The following is a 24,062-nucleotide window of genomic DNA, read 5'->3' as shown; positions in this document are numbered from 1 at the left end:
GTACATTGATTAATCATCGCCTATTTGATGTCAAACATTTGTTAATTCTGACACACAGTCAGCAGTTTGTTTTGTTTAAACGACACCACTAAAGCATATTTATTAATTATTAGTAATCATCGGCTATTTGATGTCAAACAATTCCAAACAGTCATCAGAGGAAATTCGCTTCATTTTTCAATTCATAGCAAGGGATCTTTCAAATGCATACCACAGCCTTTGACCAGTTGTGGTGCACTGGTTGGAATGCGAGAAAAATGAGCAATCAGCTGAATGGATCCACAAAGGTGGTTCGATCCTCTGACGCAAGCACCTCAGCGGACTGAGCTAAATCCCACCCTCAATTTTCTTTAACAAATATTATTCAGTTTAAATTCTATTAGTTTTTGTCTTTATTTCAATTATTAATGTCTTATTTAAAAAAAAAAACATTCAATATAATTATATATGTGATTAGTATCTTACCTTTAAAAAATAACAAAATAATATTCAACTGTTAAATTCTTTAATTTTTTGTTATATCATTTGCACCAATCAACCATGAAAAATGGTTGAACCAATAACAACAAAGCAATGCATGATGAGCCGATGCTGAATTCATGACATGATGACCAGTAACCACTGTACAATATATCAGTTGCAACACTCACTGGTAGAAAAATAGAATCACTTTCTCCCCAAACAAATAGAGTCGTGAACCACCACTCTAATACGTCAACCGGTTCCTAAAAAATACTGTAGCGTTAAATTCATGGTATACATATGTCAACTAATGAGCATAATGTTTCCATTTTTGTGGGGGGTTTTTTACTGAAAATCATAAACATTTCTCTTAATATGTAAATATGAATATTAAATTTTATTCTAAAATACAATCTGGAATAGTATCTCTATTCTCACAATGATTACGTCAACATATGAAAAGTGGGGGGTAAAATGACAAAAACAGATTTTAGGCCATACAGGGATTCAAGTAATGTGGATAGGATAAATGACATATGTACCAGTCAAGGAACATTTTGTTTTTAAAATCTTCATTAGCAATATTTCTAGGCAACTAAAAATTGATTAGTAACTACTATTTAAGGTTTTAAAATTGTGTAGCGATTTCTGAAACTTGCATAGTGAATCGCTAAGCAATACTGAACAAAATGCTCCCTGCCTGTACAGTACGGTGCATACAGGCATGTGACTGAAACATTTCTAAAAAAAGCTGAAAATGATACATGCGTGCCGAAGGCACGTAATCGAGTGCAGAATGCAAGGAAAATTAATGAAACGAATTCCGCCAATTAGCGGAAGAATCACATGCCTGTACATAACTCAATATTGAAGTCGACTACCCTTCACCCATAGTTGGTTTCTTAAAGTTTCTCAATACAACGAAAAAGTTTGTTTTGTTTAACACCACCACTAGAGCACATTGACTTATTAATCATCGGCTATTGGATGTCAAACATTTGGTAATTTTAACTAGTCTTCAGAGGAAACCTGCTACATTTTTCCATTAGTAGCAAGGGATCTTTTATATGCATCATCCAACAAACAGGATAGCACATACCACAGCCTTTGATATACCAGTAGTGATACACTAGCAGGAATGAGAAATCCTGACAGATCGTGCATCATGCGAGCGCTTAACCACTGGGCTATGTCCCGCCCATGAAAAGTACCATGACACTGCCAAAACTGAGAATTATTTGTCAATTAGCCACGAAAATTAGCATAACCTCTAGTAACCAACATATGGATTACCTTGAAATATCAATACATACAGGTTATGACATTTATCGAAATGACTATTATTATTACCACTATTATAAGAAAAGGCGGGGGGAACCTCAAACGAAAAACCAATGTTCACAGACATGATGTCTCTTAATTATTCATTTGATGTTGCTGATTGTAATTATACTGATCAACAAAAGGACTGAATATTTTACAGTGAAAACCCTCTAAACCAAACACCATCGGAACCAAGCAAAGTCTGGTTTAAAGACGTTCTGTTCTCTACAGACCAGGACTGTGAAATACATCCTATTTTGATAAAAGTCTGGTTTAAAGACGTTCAGTTCTCTACAGACCAGGACTGTGAAATACATCCTATTTTGATAAAATTCTGGTTAACAGAGGGTTCAGTTTTGAGAGGTTTCACAGTATATATTTTTTTTTGATAAGACTGTCAAAAGGAACATAAATTTGTTTTTTTTAAACTAGATACAATAAAACGTAACAGGATTTTAAACAAATTAAAGAAATCTAAATTAATATTTAGTTTTGTTGTTTCTTCTTGTTTTGTATACTTTTGCACATCACTCTTGCCCTGCCATCCATACAAGCGATCAGAGAAACTGGCCTAAAACCACCCAACCAGCCATGGCTAGTTGACTTTTGTTTGTTTATGAACTGTAGTTTTGTTCATTGTAATTCTTTACTAGTTTTTTTCTGACAACTGGCCAAAGCAAAAATATTTTGGAAGAGAATGTACACTGCAAAGATGAAATGTATTTTAACTTGGCACCGTTTGTAAAGCATTGCATACAAAACTAATTTTGATGTGAATTTAGAACACCAAATTAACTTCAGCACTTGTTACCCCCACCCAAGACTCCATTTGATGTTTTTCCCCCATTGTTCCAGCCACACACACACACACACACACACACACATACACACACATATGTACACATCCACACACAATAAAGCAAAACAGTTTGCCACCATAAAGATTTACAAATAGAAAAAAAAAGATGATAAAATTATGAAACATTATAAACTTCTACAATTTATATCTCTCATTTTCAAAGCCTAAAATATGAATGTAAAACAATAGAAACATGCATTACAAGGTAGAAAAGAACCAGATAGTCACGTAATTCAAGTTGATAAACCTTACTGGCTATCTGTAATTACTAGCAAGTTAAAATCTCTCCTGATGTTCTTCCTTTTATGCACCACTATCGGAGGGTTGAAAGTTTAAATATACCAACACCAAAAGAAACACGAATACAATGTTCAGCTGTGACACTTAATGTGGTCTTTTAAGAATGGATCAACACATATTGATATTCAGGGGAATTACCGATTGATACACCTTTTATTTTACAGAATGGAGCATTTGTAAGCAAATAAACATATTCTAATAACCCCAATTTGGTTGGGGGTTGTTGGTGCTCAGTATATATTAGTCCGGAGCACTGGCAGTATAGCAGTTTCTAATCCCCATCATAAAAAGGAGCAAAAATAAAATAATAAAAATGACAGATACATGTATGAAACATCTGTTGCCCGTCGTAAGAAAAGCCCACCTTAGTATGACTGCATGATACTCACAGTGAAGCACATCTATGATTTGTTTTGAGACTGGGGGACTAGCATTATTCAAAATGTTCTTACCACCACCAGTTTCTACTCACCTGTTGGTGATGATAGTTCCTCTCTTTTTTTTATCTCCATATACATATACTAAATACACATTTAACTAGCATGGATGTCTTGCTGGGATTTAGACTGCACCACAGTCAAGACGAAAAAAATGCTGTGCCCAAAGTAACCACGCCCAAAATGCTTCAGCTCAAAACCATTAGAAACATGTCGTCTGAAATAATTTGACATGCATTTTTCAATATTCACAACTTTGCAGAAGCTGTTAATAACAATAACATTACTGAATAAAAAGACCTTGCATTGCTCAAAACTGATATTTTAAAAACCCTGTTGCGCTCAAATTAATGAAATCTAAAGCCTCGCCATGGTCTTTTATATTAGATTATTTTGTTTTTAAATCCTTAAAAGACGTAACCAAAACCAATGTTAAAAGTGTCAAGATGCTTATTCATCAAACCAATCAAAACATTGCTTGTTAGCAAAAACCTGACACCAACTTAAGATTAATTAAAACATCTTATCATATGTAATGAAAGGGGTTTTGTTGAAGGGTTTTGTAGATGAACTTATCAATGTATTAGACGTTTTAGATTTTGCTCCTCGACTGACGTAAATGGTTTTATTTTGGGGCTCATCAAGTGCAATGTGTTTCTGAGCATATTTGTTCACCTAGAAACCAAATGCCAACATACAAAGTCGTCATTTATTTATATTTTAATTATTCATTTTTTTCGTGTGTGTGTGTGTGTGTATGTGACAGGGGGTGTTAACAGCTTTCTGCTAAACGCAGCCCAGAAAAAGCAATGGTAATCTTCACTGCCATCACAAAAGCTGTTGCAAAATTTACTTTGCAAAATTTTTTGTTTCATTATTGAGTATTTACTTTATTTATTGTATTAAATTATCTCAATTTCAAGGGTTCTAAATAAACACATGTACACATTCTTCACCTAACAAAAAACCCCAACAACATGTAGATAGTATAAAAAAAAAAAAAAAAAAAAAAAAAAAAAAAACCTAAACCAAACACGCAAAAAAACAGAAAACAAAACAAGTAAATTTGCCATTAGAAAACTGCACATTTATCAATGTATCATACAAGTATACCTTTTTCAAAAATACCATAGCACTGGATTCAAATGTAATACTTCAAACATATTGAACCATGATTGCAATTCCACTGCCAACAGTTGCAGGTTTTAAAGACATACTGAATGTTATTGGAAATCTTAGTGTATTGTCTAATGTTAAGTAGTGAAAATCAACTTAATACACGTGGTAAAGGGTCAAACTCTACTACATGCAACTATCTTGGTAGCAATTTCACTTGCTGACTATACAGCAATATTGTTAAAAGACTTTACATCATGTGTCATGGATGTTTCTTGGCACATAATTAAATCATTTAAGTAGCCATTTTTATTAATATCAGCCTTTTTTTCATTAGCTACAAGGCTCGAATTTCTCCGACTTCCCTTCAGTAAGAACTTAACAGCAAAGTCGGCTATGTTTCTCATATTAATCCATTAAAATAATGTGCTTACTCAACAAAAAAACAACAAAAAACACCCCAAAAAAATAAAAAATAACTTCAATTTCATATGGCTGAAACATTATTAAACTAAGTTTCTGTTTTTCATAACCTGATTTAAGTTAATACGTTCAATAATAGTAACAGTAACGGTGATAATGATAATAATAATAATCATAATAATAATAAAAATAAAAATAGTAGTATTAATAATAAACAAAAAGAAAAAAAGCCAAATTGTAAAGCAAGTGACTAACAAAAAATGAAACATGATTATGGAGTCTATATAAGGCAACAGGTTTACTTAACACTACCAGCTCCTCACAACCAGAATAAAATTTTTATCATTCTCCCCAGTCTCCTTTGTTACCTCTTTTTTCTTCATTATCTCTTTCTAATCGCCCAAACTAATGACTAACCAAAAAATCATCAGTATTGTTCCTGTGAAATGTGGCCTAGCATGGTTGATACGAGTCAAGAATAAGCGGACCATCATGTAAACAGTGTCGGCAACATCGAAGGACTCATCTAAGTAGTGCATTCTCAAAACAAGGGGAAAACACAATCAGGGTTTCAATTTGCTTCAATTTGCACAGACAGTAAAAATTCAACAAACTACCTTAGACAATATTGTGAGAACGATAGTTTGACTTGCTGCTTATATAGTCTAGTTTTCAGTAACACAATTTTCGTTAGCACATTATATTAATGACTTCATGTACATTGGTTGCAACAGGTTACGCAAAATCACATGGGTCAAATGGTTTACACAAAGTTTCAATTTTCAGACAGCTGAAAGAAACCTCAGCACTGAACACATCAGACTAAAATCTAGATGAGCATCTGCTGTTAGCCTGATGTCTACTGGATAAACATAACACCCCCACCCCCTCCACACCATATCCCCTCCCTATAAAGAGCCTCACAACCACAGACACAATTAGTCACAGCAAAAGCATCTGCATTATCAAGCCATTTATTAACTTCTCCCCATTCAGCTGTGGATTTCACCGGAAAATTAAAAAAAAGCGTTTTTGTTGTTGAAGTGGTGCTGTTTTGTGTAAGACAAAGGCAAATGCTTCGTACACTGATTCAGTAACAGCAGCACAATAGAGAACCCTCCAGCCATCAAGACGCACACTTGTAGATTCACTCCTAAATACAGAACCAGCAACAGGCCGCTTCACACTCGCAGTAACAAGTATATCCTCCGACTAGGTAGCAATCGGTGCACACAACTCATTCATAAGCACTTTAAAGACCACACATTTGTTTTCGTCTGCACATATACGCTTTTTGCACAACAAGCCTATATCAGCCGTAACTCATCATGTCCAGTGAATTCGATGATGTCGGACTATTGCTCGGAGCTTTCAGTGAATCGTTCACATCACGGCGGAATACAGAAAGATTTTGAGTAAATCTGAAAACACAAAACAAATTTTTTAATTAAATTTGTTTTTAAAAGTAAAAAAAAGAGACTTAGGAGCTTATGAAAACATTAATTATTAAGACTGTTTTACCAGAATTGCCATGAAAACAATTAAGGGGACTAATTAATGACCCCCTCATTTAGATTACCAGGAGCCATTTACTATATTACCATATTGAATATTGATATTTAATCCTTTTGAAGTGCAGTTGTTGTTTTTTACTTTACATACTAATGAAGCTAAAAATTACTCTCCTTGAACTAGTCTAAGGGGAAAAAGGAAGGAAATGTTTTATTTAACGATGCACTCAACACATAGTTTAAGGGGAGTGATAGAGTGCTAACCTGTCCCTGTTTTTGGTGAGCAAAGACCTCTCGATTCCGTCCATCAGATTCTCAAAGCATCTAATCATGGTGGGCTGTTTTTCTGTCGGCTGACTGGATATGATACTTTCTCTTAACTTGTTAAAATACTGGAAAAAAAAAAAAAACGTTCAAAAATAACTTGCAGGTAGATGTTCATTCCCACATTTTTTTTTAGCAAATTGTTTGTGTTATCGGGATGCTTGCATATGTCAACTATAAAGAACTTTTTCTTCAAGTATGTATAAATTTATTTATGTAAAAAAACTAAAAAATAATAAATCTAAACAAAATTTTAAAATCTGATATGACCCATCATTGTTACAACATACCCAAATATTGGTAATGTGTTCAAATCCTCTAAGCTACAAAATTTGATCCTTTGAGTTATGGAGCAATTTGTCACAACAGTAATCCTGAAGAAAACTAAACTACCCAACAAAATATAAAGCAACTCTGACCTCTTCATTAATGAGGATGAGGCCTAGCAAAGGTCTAGACATGGACCACTGGTTACGGCAGTCTTCAAACATTATTATATTTAATACAGTAGACAGCATCTGGAAGAAAATAGACAAGTTTAATTGTTAAAATAGAATGAATGTATAACGACACCCCAACACAAAAATACACATCAGCTATTGGGGTATCACAAAAGAATTGCTAAAATAGATGCAGTAAAAATTAAATTTTGGCCAATTATATTAAAGTATAACTCGGTGGTAAGCATATTTTTTTATTATTATTATAGATAAAGGGTTCGAATTTCACCACGGCACCAACAGCATGGTAGGGGTACCTGTAAAAAAGCACTAAAATTTTGTGCAGAACTAGGGTAGTCACAAATGCTATCCATTTTCTCTGAAATGAGCAGTTTAAACCTCAAGTTTTTTCTTATTTACTTTAAGGGTGAGGGGTAGCAGTATTTATATCTGTGGTGTGTATGTCAATCGATACGTTGCAGGTAGGAAATTTTATCGACATATGTTACTATTGTCATTTACGAGATTTGATTTGGTGAATACGCTGTTGGGCAATCAAGCTGATGACAGTGGTTCAAATCCTGTCAAGGCTGGCTCATAGTTTTATTCATCTTTCTCATCTATCACCCTCTGTCTATCATTCTCATTATCTTAATATAAAAACTTCTCCCATGATTTCAATCTTTTTCGACCCAGTCTGTCAGTTTCCTCCAACTCCTCCTGAGCTGTCCACACCATCACCTACCTGTCTCAACTTCCTCCACTGGTTAAGTCCCTGTGTACCTTCCTGCACCCACCTGGCATCCTCATCCTTTACCGCTAATAAAGCTGGACTGACCCATGGCACTAACGACCACCAGTATTAGGGGAGTATAATAGGTCATTACAAGTACCTCTTAACAATGCCAGAAGTAACTAATGAACATTCTCCGAAGTGGTCAAACTACGCCCACAGCTAAAGCTGATGGGGAAATGGCAGGTGTATTGCATGGATAGCCACAAGAGACAAGCACCTGTCACGGTTGGAGACACGAGAACTGGGATGTGGTGGTGGACAGCAAAAGAATTTAAAAAATAAAGATTTGCCAGATCGGGAAGAAATGAGATGGAATTCAAAGACGAAAAACGAAAAGGGGGCAGTGTGATATAAAATATATATGTATCTTCTAGGCGTTCAGCTTACAACATGTAAATAAGACTGTTTCCTCCACTGGTGTTTTCTCTTTGCACTTCCCGGACATTACCTAATTGCTCAACATAATACTGTCCTCCTTCAAACAACTAAATAACGCCTGCTGATAGTACAGCATGATAGTGGCTGGCTACAGTGTCTCTTAACAATAATTAAACCAACACTCGTAAGTTGTGAAACTAAAACCAAAGCTCATCTGTAGAAATGCTGATTTCCTTAGAAAGAGTATTCTACCTGGTTCATATGTATATTTTGTTATCAACCACCAAATGTCATAACTTTTCATGACTTTTTAGAAGCATTTGCACCACATGTTAAAAGGATTTTCAACGTTTTTCCCGTGATGATCAACATATTCTCATAATCTCAAGACAAGTCCACCATCAAATCTACATGGGTGCTACCTGCTGCAGTATTTCTGGATGGAGTTCTAGTATTCTAAGGAATGATTCGCTATCGGGAACACTGCCTGGTCGTGTCGTCTTCTTCTTCTTCGTCGTCAGACGCCGGAACAGATACGTGATGATGTTGTCAAGGGTTGCACAGCAACCAGTACACACCATGGTATCTGAAGTAATAACAAAACATATACATTATAACACTAAATGTTGTAAGAAGTCTCAGAATATGACAGGGCTTTACATTAAGATTTGTTTTCTTGCTCGTGAAACCTGGACAAGTAAATTTTTATAATAGTACTGAACTGGACTGGACATAATGATATGAAATATATAAAATACTGATAAAAAAAATAAGTTAGTAGTTAATTTATGGTTATTTGGCATTAGACATAAGGTTATGGACCATACAGATAAAACTTATTTTTTTGTTTATTGACACCATTAGAGCACACTGATTTATTAATTATCAGCTACTTGAAATCAAATATTTGGTAATTCTGATATATAGTCTTAGAGAGGAAACTTGCTACATTTTCTATTAGTAGCAAGGAGTCTTTTATATGCACCATTCCAGAGATAATACCACATATCACAGCTTTTGATATACCAGTCGTGGTGCACTGGCTGGATCGAGAAATAGTCTTTGACCAACTGTGCATCAAGTAAGCATGCTGATAGGAAACATGATGTCACCATTCTATGAGCTACTCTTCTTTTTCTTTTTTCTTTTACTATCATTAAGTGATCTTTTATATGATGCATCATTCCAAAGAAAGAAAGAAATGTTTTATTTAACGAAGCACTCAACACATTTTATTTACAGTTATATGGCGTCAGACATAGGGTTAAGAACCACACAGATTTTGAGAGGAAACCCGCTGTCGCCACTACATGGGCTACTCTTTCCAATTAGCAGTAAGGGATCTTTTATTTGTGCTTCCCAAAGGCAGGCTAGCACAAACCATGGCCTTTGTTGAACCAGTTATGGATCACTGGTCATTGCACTCACTCAGGGTTTGGAGTCGGTATTTGGATTAAAAAGCCCATGCCTCGACTGGGATCCGAACCCAATACCTACCAGCCTGTAGACCGATGGCCTAACCACGACGCCACCGAGGCCGGTACATCACTCCAAAGACAGAATAGTACATACCACTGCCTTTGTTACGCCAGTTGTGGTCACATGGTTCACCAACTAGAATCGATCACATCTCAAGTGAGCACTTTTAACACCAGGATATGTCTCATTCCTTGTAACTGGATAGAAGCACAAAAGTGAAAAGAAGATGTATGTAAAGTATACTTGCCAAGAGCAGTCAAGCCTTCGGAGATAGTGGACAGAATGTAGAGGAACACTTGAGCCTCCAGGTTACTAATGAACGGCATGTGGTCCTGAGCCAAACACTCCAGGAGTCCATAGTAATTCTGACTCAGTTTGGGAAAGTCCTGGATGAGAAAAAAACAGCCCAGTGTCAAGAATGGTTTTAAAATACAACTGTTACAGAGTGGTAACACCCTTTTAGTTTGATATCAGTGGTTACATTGAACAAACAATTATATCTTTAACAATTTGCCCACCCAACCTTCAATTTTCTCTATTTTTTTTTTAAATCTGTGAAAACTAGTCTTGCCTACACTGCCTACCAACTGGTTTGATATCAAATAAATTCTTTTTTAATTTAATGTAAAATTCATGTCACTTTTCATTGTATAATGAGATGAACACTGAATATTCATTCATCTACAAATACAGGACTTCGAGCTCACAAAAAATGTAACTGCACACAAAATCTTAACAAACGCTTACAATGCAAATTATGCTAACGCCAGAGCAGAAAATTATGTTAAAGAGACGAGACAAACAAATAAGTGGACTGGCCTATTTTAAATGTTTGAGCCAAACAATACACACTGATGAAAAGTCAAAACATACAAACTTGTTATGAAAGATATTTGTCAAATTCAAGATGTATTGTACATATAACTGCTTAAACAATTTTCATTAAAAAACAAAAAAACAAAAAAACAAAAAACCAAGGAAAGGAATAGTTAGTTTTCTAATAGAACTAAAATTGAAATATTTATTTTTTCTTTTTATTTGTTTTTCCAAACCTGCTATATCATAAAACCATCATGTATGGTGCATATATATATATGGTTTGTACGAGTATACTAACCAGCAGATCACTCTGCGGCACTGACAGAAGCAGCTTAACAAACATCCCCAGAGCGTTGTCGAGGGCATTATCACCATAGAGACGGAAGGCACCAAAGTTGACGTAGTTCCCGCAGAGTGCTGCCTTTAACATGGAAAAGCAGATCGATATTCCTTTTAACGTGACTGGCATTAAGGAAAACAACGCCTTTAATCTGAAGCCAATACACAATGCACAAGAGGAAAGAAATGTTTTATTTAACGAGGAGAGGAAAGGAAATGGTTTAACAACACACTCAACACATTTTATTTACGGTTATATGGTGTCGGACATATGATTAAGGACCACACAGATATTGAGAGGAAACCTGCTGTCGCCACTTCATGGGCTACTCTTTTCGATTAGCAGCAAGGGATCTTTTATATGCACCATCCCACAGACAGGGTAGTACATACCACAGTCTTTAATGTACCAGTTGTGAAGCACTGGCTGGAACGAGAAATAGCCCAATGGGCCCACCGACTGGGATCGATCCCAAACCAATCGCGCGCTTTACCACTAGGCTACATCCCACCGAACCCGAACAACAGAAGGAATGCAAATATTAATTTAGTTTTCATTCCCAGTCTGGAGTTTGACACTGTAGGACATGTTTGTTTCTTCTGTGCACATTACACGTGCTTTCGTGTGCTCGACTTGGGAATCCTCCATTGGTGGTGTTTTTGTCAGCGAAATGGAGTTTTCTACTGGGATGAATGTGGCCATTGGAACTGATTGAAAGCTAGAATGCTTCTCGTTTCGACAGCCTGCACTACCAGTTTGGATTCTTTTTTCAGCAACATTCCTCGCCTCCATGTCATTTTTTCAGCTGAATTTTGGTAGCAAGTTTTTCCATTACTCGTATGATGGCCCTTCTGCAGAATGCCACAGTTGTTTGTGTTTAGTCTCTACCTGTCCGAGCCTGTCCTAGCAGCACTGCAAGAATTACCACCCTACTCCAAGAGGAAATAGGAAGTGGGATCAACCCCTACTACTCTTTTCTGGACTTTACTTTGTATCATATTGGTACCATCTTGTACCATCCGGAGCCGGGCCCGTTCACACCACTATACCAACCATGACAACTGGACTACACCCTAGTCCAATACTGTTCAATCGGATCCGCCTTCTCAAGAACTGTATTTCCACACAGCACTACACCTTCCACATCTAATGACCGTCACCCTAGGGGATTTCTTGATGGGATGCAATCCATCTCATCCCTACAAGCTGTGCACCTTAACGGCCTTTAAATGTTTAGACCATAGTTCAAAATTTTATGTTAAAATTACAATTTTTTCTATATTATTAAATAGTCCGATCCTCTCTTCTTTCTCCCATTTATTTCTGGACTGTCCTTCTAAAATGCTCCAAATTATATAACTATTTGACTAAGCAGTCAATTCCTTTTTATTTTTGGCTATTTAACTTTTTAATTAATTTTTTTTATCTTTTTCACTAATTGCTATTCCAAAATTCTGTCCATTGCCATACGATTTTATGAACTAGTTTGAGGATTGTTTTATTCAAAATACATATTGAAATATGAAAACATGGTAATGGTGGACATTCTAATAAAATATCACTGAGAGCTGGTAATTATTACCAGATACCAGCTAAAGTAAGTACAAAAGTCATTACAATTATCATACCACTGTTTATATATATACTCTTCAAAAAAAGAAACGCAAAAGGGTACAAATGGGTTATAACTTCGATTTTATGTTTCCTACCGGTTCATGCTTTGTGAATATAAGGTCATTGCATGTCCCAAACACATTCCCACGGTTACATTCGATAAAACGCAGCTACTGTACAATAAAGTTCCAAAATGTGAATATTCGCAAAAACGCAGCCACGTGCAAACCATGTCACCACTGCACGTGCGTTGTCTGCACGTGCAACATGAACACCGACAGTATAAAAGTGCAGGGTGTTCGCTTGCCTGGCCTCTGTATCTGGCCGACAGTTGACAATCCAGGACATGCCACGTCTCAGTGAACCGCAGAGAAACAATGCCATCGGCCGACTAGACGCAGGCGAATCCAGAACGGCCGTTGCCAGGGCATTCCATGTGTCCCCAAGCACCATCTCCAGACTGTGGGACCGTTACCAGCAACATGGATCAACACGTGACCTCCCTCGATCCGGTCGACCACGGGTCACTACCCCCGGGCAGGACCGCTACATCCGGGTACGCCACCTTCGGGAACGATTGACTACTGCCACCTCCACAGCCGCAGCAATACCAGGTTTGCGCAGGATATCCGACCAGACCGTACGGAACCGCCTACGTGAGGTAGGAATTCGTGCCAGACGTCCAGTTCGAGGTGTCATCTTAACACCACAACACCGTCGACTCCGACTGCAGTGGTGCCAGATTCATCGACAATGGCCTCAACTGCGATGGAGACAGGTGTGGTTCAGTGACGAGTCCCGATTTCTGCTCTGACGTCATGATGGAAGATGTCGCGTGTATAGGCGTCGTGGTGAACGTTATGCGGCAAACTGCGTGCAGGAAGTGGACAGATTCGGCGGGGGTAGTGTCATGGTGTGGGCAGCCATCTCACACACTGGCAGAACTGACCTGGTCCACGTGCAGGGCAACCTGAATGCACAGGGCTACATTGACCAGATCCTCCGGCCACACATCGTTCCAGTTATGGCCAACGCCAGGCCTCACACAGCACGTCTCACAACGGCTTTCCTACAGAACAACAACATTAATGTCCGTCCTTGGCCATCGATATCACCGGATTTGAACCCAATTGAGCATCTATGGGACGAGTTGGACCGACGCCTCCGACAGCGACAATCACAGCCCCAGACCCTGCCCGAGCTGGCAGCAGCCTTGCAGGCCGAGTGGGCCACCATCCCCCGGGACGTCATCCGTACTCTGGTTGCTTCAATGGGCAGGCGGTGCCAGGCAGTTGTCAACACACACGGAGGCCACACCCGGTATTGACTCCAGATGACCTTGACGTGTCCTATCACTTACTCACAATGGACTAGAGTGAATTGTGAACAATCCTGCAACATTTGGTAATTATCGGACTCACCATTCAATAATTAAATCAATTCTCCAAATGTTACGACAATGTGGTTTTGCGTTTCTTCTTTTGAAGAGTATATATTGGGTGACCCGTCCAAAAATGATAACCCTATTGAATATCAAATTTTTTAAAAATCGGGGTATATTTCACACCTATTATAGCTAAACATTCAAAAGTGTAAGTAAAAACACTTTTTGACCCAGGGGTAGGTGAGAGGGGGATTTGCCTTGAAATTTTGACAGTGGCCAGCTGTTGGCATACGCGTTACATGTAAGGGGGTGTTATTACGTAATGCTCTAGGGATAGAGGAAGAGGGTACTGTATTCGATTTACGTAATATTTTTCAAAACTAGATCTATATGCTATTTTTATTAATTACTTAGACCTAAAAAAGGTGTTTTTTGGAAATGCGCAGTCAGTCTAGGATCGATCCCCATCGGCGGGTATACAAAAAGACCATGGTATGTGATATCCTGTCTGTGGGATGCTACATATAAACGATCCCTTGCTAAAAAAAAAAATGTAGAGGGTTTCCAAGGCGCGTGTGCAAGGGATTTCAGCAGGGTTGGGGTTATAGACTGTGTTAAGCGAAGTTTATATGGGGACATGCTCGCCCCCAAAATACATTTCATTTTTTTTTTAAGCTTGGGCAAGTAAGGGTTTCGACCTCCAATACCCTCCCCCTGCACATGTACCCAATTCCTCTCTAAGATTATATGTCAAAATTACCAACAGCAGATGGATGGAAGGATAGCATGTTTTATTTAACGATGCACTCAACACATTTTATTTACGGTTGTATGGGGTCGGATGATTATTAAATCAATATGCTATATATTTGATGTCGTTAAACACCCCCCCCCCCCCACCCAACTTTACCCTTTCCAAACGAAATAATATTTATTTGAATTTGTCAATTTTAACACGTAAAATTAAGTGAAAACGTTCACTGTCTACTTTAGTATATTTTATTTTAAAAAAATATATGTGATTAATGTGTTATTAGTATACAAACTAAACATTTGAAAATTCTACTAACACTTTATAAAAGATCAATTCTGAAATAGGAAGGTACCATTGTCGATAATACGTTGTCAAGATCAAACCGGTTTTAACTAAAGACTAGTACCGTATTCTCAACCGAACGTTCTTCGTACAGCACAAAACCCTACAATTTGAAATCGGCAAACGCACGTGTTAACTGAAACTGACAACAGGCTGTCGTTTATGCTTTGCCGAGCTATGGTGGCACGGGCCGAATCAAGCGTATACGTTTGACGATATCCGTTCATAGCGAACACACACAACTTTCTTTAAAAGTGCATTTGAGCTTGTATTTCACATTTGTACATGTTATATGGTAACCAGGTAATGTAACTTTAAGACGTTTGAAAATCATAAAAATACAACAGAAAAACAAAATTGAGAGATTGTGTTTGTAAGATGGCTGGCAGTTCACACTTATTCTGTAAAATCTTAGATCAAGTTTATATTTTAAACTAATTTTCTAGTAACATAAATTTGTTGTGTATTCTAGTATCTAGGTGCATTACTCAACCTGATTATAAAACAATATCAAAACAATTGCTTGTAATAAAAGCATCAAAGGATATTTTAATGGGTAAATTTGATCTTTTGGAATATCTCCTAAAGTGAGTATTCTTGAACCTGAAAAATAGAGGAAAAAATTTACAATTTAGTAATCACCTGTAAATAAAACACAATATAAACACCAACAGCATTGCAATTTAAATCTCACAGATCACATTTTATCAACAGTTGTTAATCAATTGAAAATTGATTCAGTTGTTAATCAATTGAAAATTGATTAGCAACTACTAATAGAATTTTACTAATTTTACAATTGAGAAGCGATCTCTGAAACTTGCATAGCGAATTACAACACAATACTGAATAAAATGTTGCTTAAAATTACAAGACACAGATGCTTTGCTACAAACATTTCGCTGACAAGGAAACTGAAATGAGTTTGATACCTATGCTTATTTTAAACTATGGCTATTGAATGTATCATGCGGTAATTGTGACACTTGGACTAGATTGAGAGCAGAAACCCACTGCCAACAAATAGGCTACTTGATAAGCTGCAAGGGGTTGTTTTAAGAATACCCTTCTACAGAGAGGACAGGACATTACATTTTCATACACCTTTATGAAACATAGGATGGGGTAAAACAGAGCTTCTAAATTATGGTAGCCCCACTCCCATGGCTAGTGATATTCAATGTTGGGCTAGTAAAGAACTACTACTGCCATGCCCAATGGCTAGTGGAAACAAAATTGTCATATGTTGCAGTAAGTTTATTTTGTAAATATGAGTATCCTGACCCCACTTCAACCCCCAATGTTAGTGTTTTTAAGCTCTATCTCCCTCTTTAGGTGACATATCTGATTATTACTATTATTTAGTAAAATTGTATTAACTTAAAATTCTAGAAGCCCTGTGTAAAAAAAACAAAAAAAACATCCAAGGGTCTGTATACCAAAGCCACATTTAGCTGAAAATCAAAGACCAAATAACCATTTGATCTATTTATCCCAACTTCAAATTCATATTAATGATAATTATTAACTTTATTAAGAATACAAAAACTAGTAAACCTACATAGAGGAACTGGCAATGCAACGCTTGAAATGGGCAAGACAAAACAAAACTAATTACAGTAATCACTTACCATATGTAACAATCATTTTACTAACTTCTCGGACTAAAAGAATACCATTTGGTGAAGACACATCAAACTGCAGTCTTTGGCATCTACAAGAAATCAGAAACATTTGTTGTACTCACGGAGGGCATTTACAGTTAACCTATAACTGGGCTGCGCTGATGCATGCTGACACTACATCTAGGCTACTTATATAAAATAACAGCAAGGGATGTTTTATATGTATTTTACCCCTCCCCCCAAAAAACAAAAAAAAGCCAACCCCGAAATACCTGGATTTAAAAACAGTAAGTCATTTTGAACCAATTCATGTGTAACGACAAGAAAATATATACCTGTAGAAACAGTGCCAGTAGGTTACCTGTTTTGAGCTAGTTCGGCCATCAGTTTTAACACAGGTGTGGTGACGCTCGGTTCGTGGTACCACAACTCAACGGCCCTCTGTATCACTGGGGTGTATGTTGGATATCTGGTCTTAGTTAAGGTTGACATGGATCACACAACATAATCTAAATTCATATACAAATACAGCTGTTTTCACTCTGGTACAATTCTACAAATTGAAATCATAATATATTGAACTTCATTAAAAACAAGATTATAGTTGTAGAAAGACTATCAGGTTTTAAAATAATAGTTTTTACATTTAACTGATTTACTGTAATTGTGTGTATTCTGACAGACAATAAATGACCCCAAATTGTTTACAAGGGTTAGGGTTATGGTGTGTTTTATAGCAACCTCACACATGCAATAGCAATAACAACTGAAACTTGGATAGTGAATCTGCAATGAAGTTCAGTATATAAACACTTATCTAGCCACTGGAAATCACTTCAAACAGGAATCTCACTGGTTGCTGCCATATCCATGGACCTAAAGGCCATTCCTGTTTACTGAATGAATGAATATTTAATGATACCCCAGCACAAAAATACACATAGGCTACTGGGTGTCACAAAAGGTAAGTACATGTATATGAAAATCTTATTTTTACAATTATGTAAAACAACAGTGTAAAGACCTGTGGGAAAATGTATAATACAATACAAATATCAAGGCAAGTATATTTTAAAACTTTGTATAGAACTTGTATCATCTCAATATCTCTGTCTATTTATTAAAGAAATTCAAGTATACTAGTCTTTTTTCTTTTAATTAGAATATATTTTTTATAGTACAGACTCACAAAAGTTTACAGCAGTATACAACAGGTTTCCAAGGATACATCCAATCAAACAACATCATGTAACTGATTTTTGTATTGAAGGCAAACGCTATCCCTCGCAAGTCTCGTACTAATCCTATCAACGATCGCTGCAAAAATAAAGAGATTATCATACATTGTTTGGCCATACATATATTTTTGAAAACATCTGTTCTGTAATTAAACATTCTTGTTGTCACACATCAAACAAACAAAGCAACATGATGCTCTAGAAAGAAGATAACTTAAGATGTGCTTAATAAATAAATGGTAACTTAAAAAACTATGGCTCTTTAAATTCTGCTAGTGGTGTTTCAGAGAACAATACTTTATTACTAGCAGCTGAGAATGAAAGCTTATGAAAAAGCAAAACAATCTGTGAAAAAACAAAGTGTGCAGGCAATACATTGTAATTATATTAGCTGATTTGTTCTATAAAATGTATTTGCAACATAAAAGAAAATAGATACCTTTGCCTCTTCGACCCGTATAGCTGTACTGGCATTGGCTAACAAATTACCCACAGTATCAAATGAAGCTGAAAAGACAAGCAACATAATGCATTATACAAAATATTAAAGTATTCAACATGATTGACATCACCTTGAATTAACAATGACAGGTGATAGAGTGAGGTAAAGTGTTTCTTATTACTAGTACCCAGGCGTGACTATGAAGCACTGTCCAAGTTGTCAGACAGCCAAAAGCACAGATGGAAAGAAAACTGTATTTTATTATCCATATGGTTCAACATAACCAAGTTAATAATAATCATACCAAGCACACATGTAATAACAAGTGTGATGACGTAATTTTGGGAAGCGACATCATAATATGACGTTGCTTCTCAAGTCCTAGCTCAGAGTGTGCATTTGAAACATGACATCATTTCGTCGTCTCCTTCTAGTTGTGGCTGAAACATTTTGAGTTGAGTCTTGTTATTCATAAAGAAAACAACAATAATATTGATAATAAAGAAATTATTACACTCGCGTGCCACCGCCACTCATACGAGCAGACTTAAGATTGAGCAATACCTGTCCTGTTTATATAAGGTTTAGGACTAGAATGCACTTAGTGTTAAAAACTGTAGTTTTTTAAATTCTATTTGATTGAAGGGTCGTTAAGTATTGCATCTAAAATAGACATACTTTTTTTTTAATCTAATGCCACATACATTTGTTTGATTACTCTGGAGTTCACCCATAACAATAAAAATGTACTACTACAAAAGCTGCAGCCGGTTTAGGAGAGGGGTGTCTGGTTTCTTCTTGTGTGTGTGTGTGTGTGTGTGTGTGTGTGTGTGTGCGTGCGCGATCTTATCATTATGACTGGGGTGAAAGATAGTTCACTGAGAGAGTTAAAAAGTTTGTTTTGTTTAACGACACTACTAGAGCACATTGACTAATCAATCATTGGCTATTGGATGCCAAACATTTGGTAATTCTGACTCGTAGTCATCAGAGAAAACCTGCTACATCTTTCCTAATGCAGCAAGGAATCTTTTATATGCACTTTCCCAGACAGGATAGCACATATCACAGCCTTTGATATACCACTCGTGGTGCACTGGCTGGAACAAGAAATAGCCCAATGGGTCCACCGACGGGTATCGATTGCACACCAACAGTGCATCAAGCGAGCACGTTACCACTGGGCTATGTCCCGCTCCTCTGAGAGAGAGAATGAATTAATGTTTAACGACACCCCAGCACAAAAATAGAGATCGGCTATTAGGTGTCAAACGAATAGGATTACTTCCATAATAAAAATAAATTTGTACAATTATGTAAAAACAGTGTAAAGAGCTGTGGGACACGAGAATATCTGGTACGAAAGAGAAAGATGCATGGGGCCAACTCTCCATATTATATGTATAATTATCACGGATTAAAGAATATGATTGTTTTATGCACTCGGCCACATACATAGAGATTATTATACGAGTTTGTGTGTTGTACTGATTTTATGAAACTCGTGTCAGGATTCTTGTATTGCCCGAGCGAGTTTAATAATTTCTTTATTATCAAAAAATGTTTTTTATGAATAACAAGCTAGGGCCATGTCAAAACGTTTCAAACGTAATCAGAAGTTGATGACAAAATGACGTCATTTTGGTAAGCAATTACACAGTGCTAAGACTGGGGATCCGCATTATGTTATGACATCGCTTCCCAAAATTACATCATTCGCTGTGCACATGAAATCATTCATTACTGGTTATATTTTCCTGTATATCTTGAATCATGTGGATAATCAGCTATATGATGTTTACCTGTGATGGGCATCCTGAACTGTTCAAACTTCTCCTCGTGTTTACCTGTGAGGGGCATCCTGAACTGTTCAAACTTCTCTGCATGTTTACCTGTGAGGGGCATCCTGAACTGTTCAAACTTCTCTGCATGTTTACCTGTGAGGGGCATCCTGAACTGTTCAAACTTCTCCTCGTGTTTACCTGTGAGGGGCATCCTGAACTGTTCAAACTTCTCTGCATGTTTACCTGTGAGGGACATCATGAACTGTTCAAACTTCTCCTCGTGTTTACCTGTGAGGGGCATTATGAACTGTTGAAACTTCTCCTCGTGTTTACCTGTGAGGGGCATCCTGAACTGTTCAAACTTCTCCTCGTGTTTACCTGTGAGGGGCATCCTGAACTGTTCAAACTTCTCTGCATGTTTACCTGTGAGGGACATCATGAACTGTTCAAACTTCTCCTCGTGTTTACCTGTGAGGGGCATTATGAACTGTTAAAACTTCTCGTGTTTACCTGTGAGGGGCATCCTGAACTGTTCAAACTTCTCTGCATGTTTACCTGTGAGGGACATCATGAACTGTTCAAACTTCTCCTCGTGTTTACCTGTGAGGGGCATTATGAACTGTTGAAACTTCTCCTCGTGTTTACCTGTGAGGGGCATCCTGAACTGTTCAAACTTCTCCTCGTGTTTACCTGTGAGGGGCATCCTGAACTGTTCAAACATCTCTGCATGTTTACCTGTGAGGGGCATCCTGAACTGTTCAAACTTCTCATGTTTACCTGTGAGGGGCATCATGAACTGTTGAAACTTCTCCTTGTGTTTACCTGTGAGGGGCATCATGAACTGTTCAAACTTCTCCTTGTGTTTACCTGTGAGGGGCAACATGAACTGTTCAAACTTCTCCTTGTGTTTACCTGTGAGGGGCATCATGAACTGTTCAAACTTCTCTGCATGTTTACCTGTGAGGGGCATCATGAACTGTTCAAACTTCTCCTTGTGTTTACCTGTGAGGGGCATCATGAACTGTTCAAACTTCTCCTTGTGTTTACCTGTGAGGGGCAACATGAACTGTTCAAACTTCTCCTTGTGTTTACCTGTGAGGGGCATCATGAACTGTTCAAACTTCTCCTCATCCTCGCCCAGGTCGACCAGCAGCAATCGACCGAGCGCCGTGTAGAATGTCGTCCGGCACCGCATGTCAGCCAGGGGGGTGCTCGCAGTCGAGTTCACACTGATCCCCAGAAACGGGAAATGTTCACTCTGAACACAAGAAAATATAAAATCATTGTCAGAAGGCAGATGTGAAGGAAATGACACGTTAAGAAAACGTTAGTTTGTTTTGTTTAGTAACACCACTTGAGAACATCGATTAATTAAAATCATTGTCTCAAGGTAGATGTAAAGGAAATGACACTTTTAAGAAAAGTCTTAAACATAAACACCACAAAAGGTGGTCCCAGTTTCAAAAATAAAGAGCCTGGGCCCATATTTTCAAAGCTATCCTAGCACTATGATATCGTGAAACCGCCGATAACACTGACACACATCATAGTCTACGATGGTTTTACAATATTGTAGTGCTGACATAGCTGTAAAAATATGGGCCCAGGTTCTTTAGTTTTGAACATTGGCCCACCTTTTGTTGTTTTGTAGACATAAATCTAACACTGTCCACCTTGTTGTAGAATAAGGCAATTTCACTTAAGTGAATATAAATGCATTACAATGTACACTGCTGGCCAGAAAACATTGGAAAATATTCCTAAAAAGTATGTAAAAAGTAAGCACACATGCCTCAGATAACCCTGTAAGTAAAACTTATTTCACTTAAAAATTAAAATTGATATGAAATAGCAACTTATTTAATATTTTGTGAATACTCAAAAGAAAAATTTGTTAATAAAGCTCTCGCTTTTCCATTTTAATTGCCTCATCCTTATATTACAGAAATACATGAAATCCCAAAAGATTTTCTGGAATTTTAAAAGTAATTCAAAATTCTGAATTTGTTGTCAATAAATAGTCTATTATTTGGATTTAACATATATTGCCTGAAAATTGATGTCAGACTGTATTCCCTGGCCCATAGCCAAATTAGGCAACTGCTAATTTTTATACAAAATGGCTTCAACAGTAAGTATCTGGATAATAAAATTATGTTTAAATTAGGCACCTTTTAATAATTTTTCAAAGTAATACTCTACATTATCGGAATAGCGGCTAAAAGAATTTTCTTTTTAAGAGTGAACCTTGAAGAGAATCACTTTCAGTGACAACCGTAAAAAAACAACATCCCTGTAAGTAGTTACCGTGTGGTTATTCAACATGAACTGCACAGCTTCCAGTTTGACCAGCTTGCGTACACTGCTGTAACCGACCGAGAGATCACTCAACAGCTGAAGGGTTTTTGAGATGATCGGTTCACTTCTCGCCCAGTACTTCAGATTCGTAATTCTAAAATGGTCACAATAAATGGTAAACTTGATAAATCAAAATGAATAAATGAATGTCTAACGACACCCCAGCACGAAAAATGTCTCGATAAATCAGTCATTTTATAACAAATCATACTTTTCCATAAATATAAACATTATTTTTGTATTGTATTTTTTATTAAACAATATTATCAGCATGTAAAACATCATTCAGGCCTAAATATAAACATTTCTGATATACTTTTCATTAGTTTTGAGCATTTAAGCAACCATTCAGCCGAATGTTAATTGCAAAAGTTCAATTTGTATTCATTTGATTCTTCTCGTCCTTTCTTTGAAGGGGGTGGGGGCATATTTTAATTAAGTAAAACCTGAATCTGATAATAGTTTTAACACCTGAAACAATGAGTTACATCTTTTCATAAACATTTCTCACCAAAGAGTTAGTTCCCTTGTATCAGTTATTAAACCACTAAATTGAAATTTTTAAATTTTTTTAAAATATATCTTAAGAATATTGGTAACACCTTACATAGATCAACACACATTTGTGGTGGGGACAATAAAAAAAAAAGACAGAGGTCCATATTAATCCATGGGATCGGTTTGGATGAGCATTTAGGAATTATTTATTAAGGCTTCACATAAAAGATTTGTTTTACAGAAGGAAAAATAGAATGTATTATTAATTTCTCACATTTTGCCTACGAACACACTCAACACCATTGACTCATCACTGAGACCAAGCACCTCAGATAACCTTCTGTACACCTGAAATGAGAATAACCACCACAACCATTTATTAATCATTGTCTGTTGGATGACAAACATATTGTAGATCCTGAAATTAACGCTTCCCTAAATTAATGTGAGTGACGGTGGACAGACTACAGAGCTAAAAATTAGTCTTTTTTCATGAGAATCCATGTGGATTCCCATGGGAGCAGTCCAAGGGAATCCTCCGATTCCTAAACATTTTCAGAGAACTTTATCAACAGTGTTAGTATATAGAATTATGTGTCATATGCTACTAACTGTATATGGATCAGTGTATATAAAACAACCCTTACTATTTACTGGAAAGAATAACCAATTTGTCAGTAACAGTGTATACAAGTTTAAAGCAAAAAAAAAAACCTAAACAAAAAAAAAAAATGTTTTTTCACTAACAGTTTTTTTTAGTTGTTGGTTCCATTTTTCTTTACAGTCTATTTTTCTTCAGGTGTCTTACCAGCCCCAAGTTCAGCCAGCAAACGTTTGGGTAACATTTGCGCACTAATTGACTGGTTCCCAACGTGGCCATTTGGTTTACTGTGAAGCGCATAAACCAGTCTAGCAGACGGTTTTTTGCTCGGGCTGGCTGAAAGCAGCCCAGGTTACTTTTCGAAGATTGCTTATTGGTAAACAGCAGATGGGATAATTTTGCCGATGTATTTTGC

At 36.8% G+C, this 24,062-nt stretch overlaps 1 protein-coding gene across 3 annotated transcripts in view; it reads right to left on the bottom strand.

The window, feature by feature from the left end:
• Window positions 1-491: 491 nt before the first annotated feature.
• The window catches only part of LOC121384778 (exportin-7-like), a 53,029-nt gene continuing 29,458 nt past the window's right edge, over window positions 492-24,062 (bottom strand). For all 3 annotated transcript variants that reach the window (XM_041515355.1, XM_041515357.1, XM_041515356.1), the window contains exons 17-30: window positions 23,321-23,394; window positions 22,498-22,642; window positions 21,283-21,448; window positions 18,404-18,471; window positions 17,955-18,043; window positions 17,088-17,195; window positions 16,733-16,815; window positions 15,650-15,704; window positions 10,966-11,125; window positions 10,096-10,234; window positions 8,792-8,955; window positions 7,175-7,273; window positions 6,696-6,823; window positions 492-6,341 (exon numbers count right to left, since the gene is read on the bottom strand). In XM_041515355.1, coding sequence (XP_041371289.1) covers window positions 6,233-6,341; window positions 6,696-6,823; window positions 7,175-7,273; window positions 8,792-8,955; window positions 10,096-10,234; window positions 10,966-11,125; window positions 15,650-15,704; window positions 16,733-16,815; window positions 17,088-17,195; window positions 17,955-18,043; window positions 18,404-18,471; window positions 21,283-21,448; window positions 22,498-22,642; window positions 23,321-23,394 — 1,587 coding nt within the window. In that variant the 3' untranslated portion in view covers window positions 492-6,232. The remainder of the gene's footprint in view (window positions 6,342-6,695; window positions 6,824-7,174; window positions 7,274-8,791; window positions 8,956-10,095; window positions 10,235-10,965; window positions 11,126-15,649; window positions 15,705-16,732; window positions 16,816-17,087; window positions 17,196-17,954; window positions 18,044-18,403; window positions 18,472-21,282; window positions 21,449-22,497; window positions 22,643-23,320; window positions 23,395-24,062) is intronic.

Source organism: Gigantopelta aegis, chromosome 10 (genome assembly GCF_016097555.1).
Source record: "Gigantopelta aegis isolate Gae_Host chromosome 10, Gae_host_genome, whole genome shotgun sequence".
In the NCBI taxonomy this organism is placed as follows: domain Eukaryota; kingdom Metazoa; phylum Mollusca; class Gastropoda; order Neomphalida; family Peltospiridae; genus Gigantopelta; species Gigantopelta aegis.
This window is presented reverse-complemented; position numbering and strand designations above follow the sequence as displayed.